The sequence below is a fragment of the Malus sylvestris genome, chromosome 11 (genome assembly GCF_916048215.2).
Source record: "Malus sylvestris chromosome 11, drMalSylv7.2, whole genome shotgun sequence".
Lineage (NCBI taxonomy): Eukaryota > Viridiplantae > Streptophyta > Magnoliopsida > Rosales > Rosaceae > Malus > Malus sylvestris.
In genome coordinates, this window is record NC_062270.1 from 31413127 (window position 1) to 31431706 (window position 18580).

The 18580-nt window shown below is 37.5% G+C and overlaps 1 protein-coding gene and 2 long non-coding RNA genes across 3 annotated transcripts; 1 reads left to right on the top strand and 2 right to left on the bottom strand.

Annotated features, from left to right (window-relative positions):
- Positions 1-5904: 5904 nt before the first annotated feature.
- Positions 5905-6656, bottom strand: LOC126588481 (uncharacterized). Its single transcript, XR_007611484.1, has 2 exons — positions 6437-6656; positions 5905-6190 (listed from the first exon to the last, which is right to left on the bottom strand). It is a non-coding gene; the product is annotated as an uncharacterized LOC126588481 (long non-coding RNA).
- Positions 6657-7247: 591 nt separating this feature from the next.
- LOC126588482 (uncharacterized) lies at positions 7248-11344 on the bottom strand. Its single transcript, XR_007611485.1, has 4 exons — positions 11073-11344; positions 9686-9862; positions 9098-9153; positions 7248-7640 (listed from the first exon to the last, which is right to left on the bottom strand). It is a non-coding gene; the product is annotated as an uncharacterized LOC126588482 (long non-coding RNA).
- A 2200-nt stretch (positions 11345-13544) lies between these two features.
- Positions 13545-17190, top strand: LOC126590397 (uncharacterized). Its single transcript, XM_050255861.1, is given in 6 exon segments — positions 13545-13655; positions 13658-13693; positions 13770-13995; positions 15185-15408; positions 15792-16080; positions 17171-17190. Coding segments are annotated over 6 exon segments (906 nt in total).
- Positions 17191-18580: the final 1390 nt, after the last annotated feature.

Here is an 18580-nt window from a genome sequence, read left to right on the forward strand (position 1 = left end):
TATCTAATGAGATCGAATCATTAAGGCAGTGTTGGAACCAAGAAGTATGGACATTGAATATTGTATAATAAACTCAAGCACATGCAGCACGGGCAGCATGGAGATGGTTATGGAGTTGTTAGTATTATAAGTCCTCTCAGTTTTTTATCTCTTGTTCTGTCAGCTTTCTATCTCCACATCATGTGTGGTCTTCGACAAAGACAAGCACGGGCAGCATGGAGATGGTTATAGAGCTATTAGTATTATAAGTCCTCTCAGTTTTTTATCTTTGCGTGGTCCCAAGAGTTTTGTATAGGGATGGTTGGTTGTAACCGGTTCTTTACTACTCATATATATGAGTTAGTTGTTAACTCTTAAAACATACGAAATACATATATTTTTGAACATAAAATCTACATGGTATCAGAGCGGGTCCTTCTTTAACCTGTCTCTAGCCATTTCTTTCCGCTGCTTCTCTCTTTCAACCTTGAGCCATGGCTGAAGAAGATTCAGTAAATGTTGAGGATAAAACCTCCCGTAATTCTTGTTCAAATTTTTCAGACACTGAGGTTAACACCAATCAGCGTTTGTGTTCAGCCTTGCTGAATGAGTTCAACTACCTACCTTGGTCTCGTGCAGTTTCACTTGCTCTAGGAGGAAAAGGAAAAATTGGTTTTGTAAATGGAAGCATCGAAGCTCCTGATATCACCTCACCAACCTATGAGGCTTGGCTCTGCAAAGATCAATTCGTCATGTCCTTACTTCTCAATACTATGGAGAAGCATGTTGCAGAAATTTTTAGCTACTCAGAGTCCTCACAAGATTTGTGGAACTCGGTGAAGGACATGTATGGAAATCAAAACAATTATGCAAGGGTGTTCCAACTGAAGAAAGACATTGCATGCATTCAACAAAATGGGAAGTCCTTTGTACAACACCTTGGTAGGCTCAAAACCATGTGGAATGAACTGGATATGTATCTTCCACACACCACAGATGCAAATACGCTACTAAAGAGAGGGGAGGAAGATAAGATATACCAACTCTTGGGAAGCTTAAGTTCTGAGTACGAGGATCTCAGAAGCCATATACTTATGAGTCAAGAACTGCCAACATTCAAAAGTGTGTGTGGTATTGTCCAACGTGAAGAAGCTAGGAAGAAAGCCATGAATGGTGAGTCTAGCTCAAGGCCAACTGAAGCTCTAGCCTATGTTGCAAACCACAAAATATACAAAGGTAAGAATTCCCATCTCAAGTGTACCTACTGTAATGGTGTTGGTCACGTGGAAGAAAAGTGTTGGATCCTTCATCCCGAGTTAAAGCCCAAATTTACCAAAGATGGGAAGATGATTCCATCAAAACCTTCACAAACAAGCCATTTCAAGAGTCATCATGCAGCAAACGTCACCTCTGGGGTCTCTTTTGGATCCATGGACTTCACTACAAGTCCTGTGACTCTTATAAAAGAATTTGTTGCGTACTTGCAAACCAAGGATCATGGGAGTACTGCATCAAACTTACAAAAGGAGGATGGAGGACACGCTGCCATGCTGGGGCAGTTTGCAGGATTTCTTGCCAATAACAAATCTGCAGAACAAGGAGAGGTTTCAGGTATTCTCAATGCTTTCTCCACTGCATTACAAACAAGCACTGAATATGATTGTTGGATAATTGACTCAGGTGCCACTGATCACATGACAAACAAACTTTCAAATCTGCATAATTTTCAAGCATTCAAAAACCCCTCACTAGTGTCAGTTGCAAATGGAAAAAATGTGTCAGTTTTGGGTAAGAGAATAGCTAGTATACTCACAAACAATAATGAGTCATTAGCCCTATATGTTCCCTCATTTCCTTTTCAATTACTTTCAGTAGGAAAGATAACAAGCTCCCTAAACTGCCATGCCATTTTCTCACCAAACAACGTTGTTTTTCAGGATGTCATCACCAAGAAAGTGATTGGTGAAGGGTTCTTCCTTAATGGTCTCTACTACCTGTGCAAAAACTCAGTCATGCCTAAAGCTTTTCAAGCTGGAACCAAGTATTTTGAACATCAACAACTTTGGCACCAAAGACTTGCTCACCCATCTGAACTTGTTTTGTCAAAATTGTTTCCCGGTTTTTGTCAATCACCCCTTGAGTGTGAAACATGTCATTTTTCAAAGTCAGTCAGACTACCTTTTGTCACTTCTGTTTTTAAGACATGTAAACCATTCGAGTTAGTACACACGGATGTTTGGGGACCTACAATTGAATCAATGGATGGTTACAAATATTTTGTCATATTTGTTGATGATTTCACTCGTACTACCTTTCTATACCTTATGAAATCAAAAAGTGAGGTTTTCTGCATATTTAAAGATTTCCATAAACTTGTACAAACTCAATACAACTCAAACATTAAGGTGCTTAGGTCAGATAATGGCACTGAGTTTCTGTCCAATAACATGATTCAATACTTGAGTTCACAATGGATTGTTCACCAAACCAGTTGTGTAGGGACACCCCAACAAAATGGGGTCTCAGAAAGGAATAATAGAGATCTGCTTGAAAAAACTCGATCTCTAATGCTGCATATGAATGTTCCCAAAAGATATTGGTCACATGCTGTTCTCACTGCTACCTATATAATTAATAGACTTCCAAGTAAAGTATTGGGGTTCAAAACTCCACATGAAACTCTAAACAATAGGGTAGTCAACTTGGCGCATCTTAAAACGTTTGGTTGCAGCTGCTTTGTCCATGTGCAAGCACCTAATCGTGATAAATTGGAAGCTAGAGCAGTGAAGTGCATTTTTGTTGGGTACTCACCAACTCAGAAGGGATACAAATGTGTTGATCCTATCACAAAGAAATGTATTGTGTCAAGTGATGTTCGTTTTGATGAAACAATGCCCTACTATAAAAGCAATGAGACTCATATTAATGAGAATGAGACCTTGAGTGATTTGCTTCCCTTACCAAGAGTCACTGACCATGATACACTAGCAGAGGATCATATCTCAAATGGTCAAATCATTGAAGGAGTTCAAGATGACTTGATTCAGAGTGTGGGCCAACTACACTCTCAATCCATCAGTGAGCATACATGTGAAGTTCAGACAGGCCCAAGCCCCTCTCTACCAACAACACCACTTCTAGAAGCTAGGAGATATCCCATTCGAACAAGACAGCCACCAGCTAAGATGATGGACTATGTTACTTATGCCTCACGGCATCCTCACACTAAAACTCTCAATTACAACTGTTTCTCAAAGTCTCACATTGCATTTCTCACTGAAGTTGCAAATAATGTTGAACCTAGCACCTTTCAGGAGGCAAACCAATCATCTAAGTGGAGGAAGGCAATGTCAGAGGAATTACAAGCCTTGAGTGACAACAAAACCTGGAGTCTTGTTCATTTACCACCTGGAAAAAAGGCTGTTGGCAGCAGGTGGATCTTCAAGGTAAAATTCAAAGCTGACGGCTCAATTGAAAGGCACAAAGCCAGACTCGTTGCACGTGGATTCACTCAAACTTTTGGAGTGGATTACAAAGAAACCTTTGCACCAGTAGCCAAGATGAACACTGTCAGAGTTCTCTTGTCTGTGGCAGTTAATTCTGGTTGGTCCTTGTATCAAATGGATGTAAAAAATGCATTTCTCCATGGAGAATTACAAGAGGAAGTGTACATGCAACCTCCACCAGGTTATATTCAAGCCCAAAATGGTATGGTCTGCAAACTTCACAAGGCTATTTACGGTTTAAAGCAATCTCCAAGAGCTTGGTACGCCAAGCTCAGCTCCGTGTTGGAAAGGGCTGGTTTTCTTAGAAGCAATGCAGATTCCTCTCTATTTGTTCAAACAGGAATGAGAGGAAGATTGATGATTCTTATCTATGTGGATGATCTCATAATCACAGGTGAAAGTGAAACTGAGATTGCAGCCTTAAAGCAATCTCTACAAGAGACCTTTGCCATCAAAGACCTTGGGAGGCTTAAGTATTTTCTTGGCATAGAAATGGCTACCTCATCCAAAGGACTATTCCTAAATCAAAGAAAATATGTAACTGATATTCTCAAGGAGACAAATCTTCTTGATTGCAAACCTGCAACCTCTCCAATTGACAGCAAGCTCAAGCTTACTATGGATGGGGAAGCTCTTCATCATGTGAGTTATTATCAAAGACTGGTTGGTAAGTTAATTTACCTCACCATTACTCGTCCTGATATCACCTACGTAGTGGGCATAGTTAGTCAATTTATGCATTCTCCCACCGTTGATCATCTCAACATTGTCAAACGGATCCTTCGTTATCTTAAAGGGTCCATTGGACGAGGAATTCTCATGCAAAATAACCAATCCACAAGCATAAGTGGTTACACTGATGCTGATTGGGCAGGCAATGCCATTGATAGAAGGTCCACAACAGGCTATTGCACGTTTGTTGGAGGCAATATTGTAACTTGGAAAAGCAAGAAGCAACAGGTCATTGCTCGGTCTAGTGCAGAAGCTGAGTATCGTGCAATGGCAGCCACTGCATGTGAGCTTATTTGGCTCAAAAGTCTTCTATTTGATCTAGGGTTTCATTGTTCCAACTCCATACCACTTATGTGTGACAATCAAGCAGCCATGCACATTGCTGCTAATCTTGTCTTTCATGAAAGAACGAAGCATATAGAGGTGGATTGTCATTTTGTTCGATCTCAGGTTCAATCTCAGGTCATTCACACTGTGTTCACTCACAGTTATGATCAATTGGCTGACTTATTCACCAAAGCACTACCATCTGCTCAGTTTCATCGTCTTCTGGGCAAGCTTGGCTCAATAAATCCCCTTGATCCAGCTTGAGGGGGGTGTTGGAACCAAGAAGTATGGACATTGAATATTGTATAATAAACTCAAGCACATGCAGCACGGGCAGCATGGAGATGGTTATGGAGTTGTTAGTATTATAAGTCCTCTCAGTTTTTTATCTCTTGTTCTGTCAGCTTTCTATCTCCACATCATGTGTGGTCTTCGACAAAGACAAGCACGGGCAGCATGGAGATGGTTATGGAGCTGTTAGTATTATAAGTTCTCTCAGTTTTTTATCTTTGCGTGGTCCCAAGAGTTTTGTATAGGGATGGTTGGTTGTAACCGGTTCTTTACTATTCATATATATGAGTTAGTTGTTAACTCTTAAAACATACGAAATACATATATTTTTGAACATAAAATCTACAGGCAGAGAGATAGAGAGAAAGAACAAGATTTGGCCAAACGAAAGATAAATTGAGAGTGGAAAGGTGAGGAGCTGTTGGAAGGCAGATCAAATAAAATAGCAATAAGATCAAGAAGAAAACGCCCAGAGTTCGCCTCTTTCTCCTAAACCGAGCTCTGTTCAATATACGCTGTGAATGTGATCAAGAGGAAACATGCTAGGAAGTGCATTCAGATATTCAATGAGATTGTTGATGTGAAAACAGCAAGAGGAGGGTGAGCTTTTAGACAATGCAACAAAGGAGATGGAAATTTGGTACAACGGACTGGAAACCTCAAACCACTACAGGCAAGAAGCATTGATAGTACAGGCAAGAAGCATCGATGTGTAAAAGAAGAGTCTGTTTTCCGTAGAGTTCACGGGATCATAGAGAAACAAGTGAACTTGAATTCCTAGTAGTCGGTGCTAGAATGATGTATACTGTTATCATTGTGGGAAAGATTCTTGAAGAACAGCCTATGGCTCATGTAAAACTATCCTGTGAAACCAATGAACGAAATGTCAGATGCGAAGAATTCTTATTCGCCTGTAAGTCCTATCGAGTAGACAACATCTCACAGAGTGAATGCCCCCCAAAAAATGCTTGTCGGTAATGCAAACTGCAATGGGAAGACAGCAATCAAACACAAGGTAGAATTACAAGGGTAAGACAATAATGTTAAAACACTCAACACATCCAGGATATGCAACAAAAGAAATACATAAACCACTGTTACTCTACGAGTTCATACGGGATAATGTTAAAACGCTCAACATATCCAGGATATGCAACAAAAGAAATACATAAACAACTGTTACTCCTCGAGTACATAGCAGGGAAACTAAAATATCCAAAGTAAAAGAAACTTTTAAAACTGGAGAATAAGAGTCCCACCAGAAATGTTTTCAAACTGAAAAGAAACCCACCAGAGCAAGCATCATGCTTCTCGCTTTATTTCCATCCCCTCTTGATGAATGTAGAATCAGTTACCTGTTTAAGAAAAGTTCATAAGTAATAGATATCAAAAACTGCTTGGTTAATGCCAAGCCCAAGTTATCAAAATGGTTGCACTACAAGTAAATAGTTGGTTCAATTTAAGATAGGATTCTACTGGGTAAATATCGCAACTCAAAATACTTTTCGATGAACACCCACTAATTTAAAGCAGAAGAGACACAAAAATCAATGAATAACTATTCCAAAAACATATATATTGAAAGCAGTTAGAGTACTTACAAGGGAGAAGGCTTTTCTTGTATGGAAAGACAATAAAAAAAATCGCGTTCAACGAACTCAGCAAAATAAATTCGCTTCCAGGTAGTCTTGTCGGTGTTAAGAATGTAACAATAAATTGTAGTCATGAAAACAATTTCATTTTTCTAGCAGCTACAGAGTTGAGCAACTCATAATCATCTGCGAATGGAGTATAATCCCAGCACTTCAACTCCCAAACAGACTCATTTTCATCCTTTTAAATCCTTACCTTCATATACAGACGATCATTGCAGTTTACAACAACGAATGATAAGCAACCATCAAGATCAATTAGGAAGGACCAGTCAGTTGTATCATCTGGAAGTTCGATAGTTTTAAAATTCCCCTCCATATCCACTGAAAGAACGTCTTCAATGGTTTCGCGGTCTTCCTCTCCAGCCATAAACCAGTAAACTTTTCCATTGCAAAATATGTGATGTGGACCAAGAGGACTTTGCTGAACACGACATATGCCTTTGCAGGCTCCAGTGCTTGATGAAAAGATCTCACACTCAGGGTTGAGTTCTTCGCCGTTGTCGTCGGAGTTGGAGGAGAAAAAGCGAAATACTTTGTACTCACTGGCTCCTGGGCCAAAGGCAACCCCCATGCTTAGTTCCGCTTCTGATGGGCTACCTATTGGAAGTGCCCTAGTTTCTTGAGTAGCAGGATTGCAGATATAGATTTTCAGGTCTTCCTCTGATGCTTGAATCCTTCTCGAGTGAATATACCAGGGATAGTTGGTGAAACATGTCAACCCATTATAGGAACAAATCATTCTAAGAGATGACAGATTTTCAGAATGAGGAAGAGTTATTACTTCGGTGATTACCCCATTACCATGAATCAAATGCAAAGTTTTCACAGCATCCGTACAAGAATAAACTATATAGAGCACATCTTCTGCTGACCGGCTAAAATGCAATTCAGCGAATTGTGGACTGCGAATCAGTCCACATCAGTGTCTAGAAACAAACTTGGAACTTAAGAGGCACTGAACAGGAAGCCTTGACAGAATATCCCCAAACAATTCTTCCAGACATTCCACATGAGACCAAGCACTGCGATTTCTCGGCAGAACATTTGAGGTACGTTGTGCAACAGCTCTATCCATTTCAGTCTGCTCTCAGGGCTTTTGTTTCAAGAGTAACAAACTATACCACCTGGACAGTTTTCCAAATGAGCCCGCCTGCAGCATGAATAGGTCAATCTTTTGTTTCATATACTTCAGCTAAGTTATTTATTTGTCCAAACTTCTATTTCAAAAGCAATTGCAAAATCTGGACCAAAAAATAAACACACCATACATGGAGAGCATCTCAGAATTTTGATAGTAGTATCTCTTAACAAAAATTGTTAACAAACATTTGTCTGTTTACAGTAATATCAGTATTTACAAATGACAAAAATAATACCATATTTCATCTTGGGAAACCCGTTCCAATTCTCACTTACAAATTCACAGCAAAGGTCGTACCCAGTGCACAAGGCTCCCGCTTTACGCAGGGTCTGGGAGAGGTGAATGTCGGCTAGCCTCACCCCCATTTATGGAGATGCTGCTCCCAAGTCTCGAACCCGAGACCTACCGCTCATGAGCGAAGGCACTTGCCATCGCACCAAGTGCAACCTCTTCACTTACAAATTCACAGTAACAAATAATTATTTTAAACTATCAAATTGAGCAAGCCATAGTGCAGTGTAGAACTGCATCTTGCAAGTTATTCTCCTGGTTGTATATATCATTCTCAGAGTCAACAATTTTATCATATAATGTTTACCCAAACTTGGAATTCAGGAAATGACCATTGATTTGAAAAATGTAAAGCTAGGAAAAGTTGAAATAATTATCAAAACATCTACAAAAAATTAAAGAAAATAAGTGGAAAAACTTCTGAAACCATAACCAGCTGCTTCTGAAATCACTCTACAATGATTGCACAATCTCATTAAGCTATGGGATTGTTGTATCCAGATAATTGCAAGAATTGACAGACAAAAAAGGTCAAAAGAAAACAAAGTGACCGAGAACTCTATCACGAACGAAAAAAGGAAGGGTAAAAAACTAATACAAATGGACATAAACATCAAACGCTGAAATTTTCTTTACCAATGCGCCAAGAACATTCATGTGGTCAACCAGATCCAATTATAATCATACAACAATTCAGATATCTAGAAAATTTTAAAGTGATTAGATAAAGAATATGATTAATGAAACTGACAAGTTTATAATTCCGAGAGCTGGACAGTGTTTACGAAGAGATAGTTACATCAGAAACAAACATATGATACAAGCTCAAATCCCTCTTAAATTGGTGCAAGAAAAGGTATGACCTCATGCTGAAGTTTGGAAGATCACAGCACTCATAGGTAAAGGGGATCAACAACGAAATCAAAGTTCCCTCATTCCATACCAAAATCGAGTCTGATTGTAGCTTGCAATTATGCATTCTAATAAAAATGTGAAGGAATGGAAATAATTTTTCAGACGACACAATTTTGCAATTACATTATGAAATTTCTTGGAATTTTTCCCTCTTTCAGAATAAATCTTTTGTTCACTAGTAAGTAATAATCTTGCTTGCTGGATGAAGTGAAAATAATTAAAACAACGTAAAAGTAGTGATAGATCTAGAAAGAACTCACCGATAACAATAACCCTTCAGGCCACGTTTTGCAAAGAGACGGGAAAATTTGTTTTCCTGAGCAAGGGAGAAAGAAACAGATAACTTATAAAGCACACAACCAACAAAGTTTCTCACTACCTGGCAATCGAAGCTTTCATGCATTGCAACAAGTGGTAGGTGAAACGAGATTAGCTGATTAGGTAGCGAGAATCCTGAGAAAATAAAGGGTACCGATACATTTCCATATTACTCATTCATCCCACTCCCGTAATGAGCCAATCTTTCGGATTCTTTTCTTAACCTTGTTGTGCTACTTACACAGTAAACAACTTGTTACCCTTTGTGATAATAGTGACTAATATATCCAACAAATTACTCTAAATACGATGAATGCTATAACATTGTGCAGAAACAATTTTGTAATAGTTATTCATTCAAGTATTATGTATAAGAAATGCAATGCTTGTTTATACTGTGTAACTCATACTCATATCTTAGCATGGTTTTACCAATGCCAAGGTCGAGATAATTTCTGCCACGATATGAAATGCTTGTAAGCTATGTTCATTGCTAAATTAATTTTTTATTGACAAAGTTCTAACGTTACCATTCACTTCTGGTTGGACATGGGCTTATGCTGATGTTTTCACTTGAATTTCAACTTTTCTGTCGTCTTCATATTTAGTATTCTCACAAATCGCAGAGAGAAATTTTCTGTCATGATCATTGCCTTCATAAGCCATTGCAAGTCACATTCTTTAACTTTCTTTTATTTCCTTCATTTCTACAGAAATAAAACAAATTCAACAAACAAAATTATTCCACCATTGGCCTCACCTAACAAAAGACCACACACCACAAGGCCGAACATATCATTGAAAGGAATGTCCATATGCAATGACCTATAGAACAGATGAAATAAACATGGAGAGGTTGCCACCATTGAAAAATCTCTCTGTGAAAAATTTGGGGTAACAAAAAATTTCTCTACATCCTTGTAAAGAACAAAAGAAAAATGACCATTCATGTTAGTAACAGGCATATCTTTTGTAATGATGTACCGAAATTAAGTAATTAAACATGGATCAATTCTTATTCGCCTGCTATAAAAGACAGTGATCAGTTTTTCACAAACCCAAGAAACAAAATTGATGAAATAAATGATACTGTTCATGCATGGTTGCTTACAACAAATCAGCTGCTCATGATAAATATACGATTCACTTGGCATGAGCCAATTGAAGTCATAGTAGGAGAGGCATCAAATCATGACTATAAAGTAACGACGGGGTTTCTGCTAGTAGTAAGATTGACATCCATAGCTTATAACTCATAAACTCATCGACTCGTTACAGAAATCAACAGTAAGACTCATTCAAACGCAATTACATGTTACATCGCTACCGCATAGCCTTCCACAGTAAAGTGAATCCCATGGTTAGACTGGATGATAGATTATACAAAAGATAAGGACTTTGAATGTACATTTTCTTCAAAAAGGGAAGCTTGAATCGAATCCTTTAATTTTCATCCAACCTAACAAAAATCCATTTCTTTACTCTAAATTACTTTCTGTTTCATTTTCTGTATGTCTTATCAATTTAGGAACCAAATAACTAGCCTCTTAACTCAACCAAAACCGAAATCCTCTTATCCTGCAGAATTTAGGAAACAGACCCAACTGAAATAAGAAAAATGGGTATAATCCATCATATGAATTAAACACTGCCATTAAATTTAATAATGGTAAAAAAACTACTAAACTTTGTGGGTTCCCATTGTTCATATATTTGTTCTCTTTCCAATTTTCTGCATTGGATGATCATACAAGACCAATATACATTACAAAAAATACGAAATTCAAAAATATAAATCTAAATTGAGAAACAATATAATACTTAGACCTTCCCCGTTTCACAAAAGAGCAGAATTTTGCAGTAACTGAAGAAACGGCAGGTAAAAAAGGTAAAAATTAAATTGAATTTTGAATTTACCTGTGCAAAGAAAAGGTGAAAATTGTATCCCCTGGCCTGTGCAAAATTGCCATGGAGGGCACCACAGAGAATTTTGATAGGCATAGAACTGAAGCATTGAATTTACAGAAAAAAAGTGGAGAAGGAGACATATGTATGTATGTATGTATGTAAGTATGTTGTAATGTCAGTAGTTTGGAGGTAGCAGACAAATAGCAGTTTCTGCAGCTGCAGCTGCAGGAGGCTGAGGCTGCTGCTGCTGCCGCCGCCGCCGCCGCTGTCCATAAAAAATTGAAAACACCATTGGGTTGGGTTGGGTTGGGTTGGGTTCTCCCTCGGTCTGAACCCGGTCCTTTAGTTATTGTATCGGGTCAACCTGATTTTGGGTTAGTTTTAATTAGGACCACGCTTTGACCTATGTGTGAATTTTGTTCAGTAAAACACGATGATTAAAATAGATTTTAAGTAAAAAGTGATCCTTTTCCGTCCCGGTGCATTTAGTACGTGGGATGGAACGGACGTGTTCCTTTTCCTTAGGTATTGTTTGGTATGCAGACAGGACGGGACGGGACGAAACGGAATGTGACGGGACGAGATGGGACAGGATGGGATGGAATGGAGAGTGAGTAAAGATGCACTCGGATGAAAATAAGGAGGAAGAAGAAGGAGATAGAGAGGTTATAATTTTGTGTTCCACGGATGTGGAATGAGTCGTTCCAGGGGGTGAGGTGGAATAAAAATTCACCCAAAACTCATCATGTGGAACAGCGCGTTCCACCCGTTTTAGGCGCACCAAACGTAAGACGGAACGCCTCGTCCTACTCCGTTCCGTCTCATCCCACGTACCAAACGATACCTAAAATTATGTGGAACGCGTGTCCCACGGAACGAAAATGGGTTAAATTTTGATTATCCCTCCCCCCTGAAATAGGTTTTTCCATCCCGTGGAACACAAAAATCATAAAATTTAAGACAAAAATACCCCTTAACTTTTTCAATATTTACACCTAAATCATACAACAAACCCTATTCTTCCTCTTCATCTTCGCTGGCGCAAGTTCTACATCTTCCTCTTCTCTGCCTCAAGTTCTATCATCTTCCTCTTCTCTGCTGCTGAAGTTCTTCATCCATGCATCTCCCCTTCGCAACCTTCCTCCTCATCCTGTTCCGTGTGCCTCTACGTGAACTTCTATGCATCTCCGTTCCAAGTTCAATCTGTATTTAGAGGTATCTCTCTATCTGGATTCATTTTTTTCAGTGTTCAAGTTTCAATTTTTATGTGCTGAAATCTACAAATCTGATGTCTTTGGGTTCTATTGGATTGGATTATGTTTTGGATTTTCCTCTGTTGGATTTTTTTCAGTGTTCAAGTTTCGATTTTTATGTGCTGAAATCTACAAATCTGATGTCTTTGGGTTATGTTGGATTGGATTCTGTTGGATCGATCATGAGTAGCTGAATAAGTGTGTATATAAATGCTTAAGGAGGAAATAGAAGGAAAAATAAAAATTTAGATTGTGAAATTGTTAAGTTGGGGTTGGAAGCGTGTCATGCAGTACAATTATGAAACTTTTTAAGAACAAGTGAATAATACAAATTAATTACCTGGGCTCCCGTAAGAATGGCTAGGTCCTGCAAATTTGCCTTCCTGTTTTCTCCAAATCCAGGGACTTTAATAATTGCACAAACCTTCAAACCCACCAACAGAATCATATCAGGACAATGAAATAAAAGTCAGTTAACACTTTTTAACAGTGGAAACAGTTAGTATACAACAAAAATATAAACATCACCTTAATTCCAGCACGAAGCTTGTTTATAATAAGTGTTGCTAGAGAAGAGAATTAGGCCAACACAACAATGGAAGCGTGTCATGCAGTGCAATAAGCAACAACAATTCCAAATCTTTTTCATTCGTGTGGGTCACCAAACTATGTTTTTTATTTGCAATTTACTTATTTGCAATTTACTCTTTGTGGTTCACAATATATCATCCCAGGTTTTAGTTTGGACACTTTTATCATTATCAATTCCTATTAGGGTTCTTTCGATGTTTCTGAAAAATATAGTATCATATTTTGATTCATTCAATAATTGAATCCTACGTATCTTTTTTTTTCATGTGAAGGTTTGGACGAATATGAGACTCAATTCTTTCTTCTTTTGAACGTTTGGATTATAATGGCACAAGTCTTTAGTATGAATTGCCAATTGTTGAGGTATAGACAACAACAAAGGAGACAACAGGAAAGAGGTAGTTTAGAGCAAAGAACATTTGTTAGACTTCATATTAGGAGAGAGGAAATAAATCGTATTACGCAATTGAGTGATACTAACTGTTTGTGGGAGCTGCAAATGGATAGGAATGCATTTGCAGTTTTATGTGATTTACTACAAACTTGTGGTGGGTTGGTAGATGATGGTCATGTTACAATAGAGGAGCAAGTTGCTACTTTTGTTAACATATTAGCTCACCACAATAAAAACAGGTCAATGCAAGTTAGATTCATTAGGTCTGGTGAAACTATTAGTCGGTATATTCGCAGAGTATTGCGTGCGTTACTCAATTTGCAAGAAGTGTTGTTTGCAAAACCACCCATATCCCAGAGGATTGCACATAATCGAGATGGAAATGCTTTAAGGTAAGTATCATAGTAAAATCATTAATAACATAATTATTTGTAGTTGGTAATTAATATAGGTTTTTCTTTTGTCTAGGGTTGCTTAGGAGTGCTAGATGGAACATACATAGGGGTCACTGTGCCTGAGGTCGATAGACCAAGATATAGAACAACGAACGGTCATATAGCAACTAATGTGTTAGGCGTATGCACACATGACCTCAAATTCGTATATGTGTTATCCGGTTGCGAGAGATCAGCTACTGATTCGAGAGTTCTTGGTGATGTTGTTACTAGAGCTAATGGCCTCAAGGTCCTAACTGGTAAGATAGACAAGACTCAATATTCTTCCTTACCTTTGTTGGCAACAACTAAAATTTATTATAAACTAATGTAGGTACATACTATTTGGTTGATTCCGGATATACGAATGGTGAGGGTTTTCTGGCACCGTATAGAGGCACTAGATACCATTTGCAAGAGTGGGAAGGCAATGCACGTGCACCTATGAATCATGAAGAATATTTTAATATGAAACACTCATGTGCTAGGAATGTCATTGAGAGATGTTTTTGGCCTCCTCAAAAGACGTTGTGCTATCTTGCGAAGTCATTCCTACTATCCAATCAAGATTCAGGGACGAATGATTACTGCATGTAGTTTACTTCATAATTTTATTAGAATGTACATGGTGGTTAATCCTGAGGAAATGCAAGGCTTGCATTTGATGAATTGCCTATAGGGGAAGATTTACTAGAAGTATTAGCCTACATTGAAACTGTTGAGTCAAGCCAAACATGGATTCAATGGAGGGATGATCTTGCAAGAGAAATATATGATGAGTGGAGAGGAAGGAGGGCTTGAAAATGGGTTGACATAGTAGTTGTTGTAATTGTCTTTTATTGTTTGATGACATTTACTGAGATGTTTGTTGTAATTGGTTTTCATTGTTTGAAGACTATTGAGATGTTTATTAAGTGGATTTGTAATGTGGTAATTGAGAGTTATCTGGATGTTATGATTGATAAAGCCCGATGTTGTTATATGGTAGGAATTAGAAATACTGTTTAAAATTTTAAATTTGCTTAATTGCTTAGAAGTTAATCTGACCCTAGTACCTTATCTTTCTACAGCCAGGCTAGAAACAAACCACAAGAATGGATAATTTAGAATATACTTCTGCTTACTAAATATATTGTTGCTAACCAAAAACCTCACTTGGATAATATTGTTTTATTTCAGTCCTCATGATATGTGTGTTATCATCAGTTTACTGTTTAATATGCATTTTCTATGATCTTTAAAATTTTTGTTTGTAAGTGTATCCCTTGGTGTTGCCATGTAGCCTTGAGTACATGGATAATAAATTGATAATTGATTACCTTTTCCACTAGGAAGTAATTTAGCTTTGTAAAAAGCTGTAGGCAGATATTAACGTAATTGCATCATGTTTGCTCCACTAACAATATGTTTCTTTGTTTTTCATATGCAATATTATGGCTTATTTGATAGATTATATGGCCACCTCACGTAATTGGAATGATAATGAGGAGGATGTGCTGCTTACCATCCTCGAGGAGATGGTAGTTGATGGTGTTAGGTGTGAGACCGGCAGTTTTAAGGCTGGTACATTTGTAATGGTTGCCACCAAGATGAGGGAGATGATTCCGGGCATTAATATAGAGCCAAAGCATATACAAAACAAGCTGAAGCGTCTGAAAGAAAAGTATTCCTCTGTATATGACATGATGAATACCTCTGGATTTGGTTGGAATGACGAAAAAAAAATGTGTTGTTGTGGATAGTGACGATGTACTACAGATGTGGGTGAAGGTACATTTTGTTTCTTATTCTTTTTCAATTAGTTGCTTTAATAAGATTTTTCTTCATTTGTAGTTAAATACCAAATTATTATTAACTCATAGGCCTCTTCCCAATATATATAGCTGTCTCACCCTTCCTAATATATATAGTTGTCTCAAAAAACACAATCTTGCACAATTGCACGTGCACAATCTTGCACAGGTTCTACTAAGTTCAATTTTATTTTAAAATATTCAATTTCAATATTTGATTTCTTTGAAGTCATAACTTTGATTTCTTTGGGTTCTTATTGTAGAAACATCATAATGCATCTTTCAAACCAAATAAGCCATTTCCATTGTATCCACGCTTGTGTACAGTGTTTGGGAGAGACCGAGCCACGGGTAGTATGGCTGAATCAGCAACAGATGCAATGGAAAACATGGGAGTGGAAAATGAGGATTGCAATGAGACCTTCGAGATGCCTCCGACTTCACCTACCCCATCTCCTTTTGTTGGTACATCCAGTGCATCTCAACCTATTAGGAAGAGGAAAAGGAATAAGGATGATGCTGATGCAAATATTGTAGCTGTTATTCGTGAAGGTTAGGATAAAGCAGTTACTGAAATGAAGTATTTAGGGGAAAGTTTTACTTTAAGAGAAGCTAAAGCCAAGTTACCTTCTCAGCTGAAGGTCATGGGTATCCCATATGATTAGGTGCTGAAAATTTGAATGAAGTTAGTGAAAGATACTGGTATATTTAGTTTTTGGTGTACCCTGGATGACTCTGACAAGCCAGATTTCATTAAAATGTTTATGGATGGCATCTGAGCCTTAGGGGGTTTAGTATGATATGACCTATATCAAGGTATGAATCTCTGGCTCATTTCATTTCTGTTCATATTTATTTAATTTTTTGAATCATTACATTTATGTGGGGATTTCAGCTCTAATGTATTAGAAATTTTCTGTTTTGGATATGAATTTTCAATGGGCTATTTGAGTGGATTAATAAATTCATAACGTATTAAGTTATGGGTAAATTGGGGTTAATTCACTTAATTGTGAGATCTGCTAGTTAATGGTGTGAAGTACTAGTTACTACAGTTGTATTTGTTTGTAGTGATTTGGGTCCAATAAAGTTGACATTTAAACTTAAATCTTGAATGGGAGGTGTCAAACTGTTTTTATAGTGCCGGTTCTATATCGCTTTAATGATGTTGGGCATAGTAGTGGTCAAGTGCTCTTCACAACCTTGAATCATGGGATGTGTTCATTGCAGTTGCCTGAAGTTGGAATGATTTATAGTTTTGTTTGTAGTTTGAGATTTGTATATCTCAATGGCTGAAAATTGAATTAGAATGTGAGAAAGATCGAAAATGACTTGTAGAGAGGCGATGAATTCATTGTGCATCGTTTCCTGATCAACAATGAATTTGTTAATGTTCTCTATTTAGGGTAGATAGTGTTGCCTGTTAAGCATCCATGATTCTAGCCTTGTCTTCGTGTGTCCTATATAGTCGATGCATGTATGGTGATCATGTGGTTCAATGTCTTATTTCTGAGATATATTGCTTTTCTTTCATTTGTGACCTGATTAAGTAACTCGGGGATGCATATTTCTCTGTGCATCTCTGCTTCCTAGAGCCTTAGCATTAAGTTGTTCTGTTTTAATGCATGTTTGCTTATGGCAGGAAAGCTGGAGAAGGCCTAAGGATATTGATTCACGTGTCAGGTGAAAGTTCAAGGGATGTGCATTGATACCCAACATTGGCTATGCGTTAGAATTTTGGGAGAAATTTTATTCAAGATGCTACTTTTGTTTTCGATTTGGTACTATTGAATTTTATTCAGAATTTTACTAATCTAGTCATCTTAGACGACATGAAGTTCTACCAATTTGTTTGATTTTGCCATTTTACTGTAGTTCCTCGAGTAAATTTTCAGTTTTAATTACTCATTTTCACTTTTACTATCTAGTGTCGCTTTTGAAACAGCATATTCTGCCAAACAAAATGAATCCAATCGAATTATCTATGTTTTCCATTGCTGTATCCATGATTTATGCTATAATTTGGAACATGTTTAAGTTGGTTGTTCACCTCTCTTGGGACTGCATTTCTAGGAAGCAATTATGCGCATGCTTGCTTCTACTAGAACTGTAGAAATGCTTATCTCAATATAAGGTTAGTTCATGGGAGAAAAACAAATAATGAATAAGTATATATGTGTTCAAATATGAAAAACTTAAAAAAATTAAAAAATAAATAAAAAATTAAAAAAATAACTATCTCGTCCTGTAACACACATAAATGTTGTACCAAACAACAGATGGAACATGGATAATTTAGTCATTTACCTTTTGGTTCTGTTCCGTCCATGCGCTTACCAAACGCAGAACGAAACAACAATCTCATTCCGTCCTACGCATACCAAACATAACACGGAACATCTATTCCGCCCCGTCTCGTTCTATCCCGTCTCATCCCGTCCCGTTCCGTTCCGTCTCGTCTGCGTACCAAACAGTACCTTATCACAGTTGTGAAAATTTGGTGAGCCCTTGTATAACGGCGTAAGTTCAAATCCCATTGATGCTAATCTAATATCTAATCTAACAAAATCTATCGTTTAACCAAAAAAAAAAAGTTTTTAAGTATAAATACAACGATAAAAAAAATTTCAACCCAAACAAAAAAATTGAGCACGTCAACACACTAACCATATAGCTGACCAAATCCTAGCAAAAGAACAAAGTTGATGTCAAATAGTAAATTTCAAGGACTACATTGATTGATTTTGAAATTGAGAAACAAAAATGAGATTTTTGAACAATTTCAGAAACTATTTGTACTGAAAGGACTAGGTCATATCAGTCTTCTTTTGGGTTGAAAGCCCACTAGCTTGAGAATCACTACTTGGTTGAGGATCATGGCTTTTTAACTCGAGGTAATCCATTCTCGACCAAATTGTTAATTTAGATCCAAACAATTATTTCATCTTTCACTTTATTCATTCCAAATGCTAGAAAGACGGCTAAAAAAAATGTAAAAATCAACTCCCTTGATGTTATAACTTATATGCACGAAGTGAAGTGCACGCTTTGA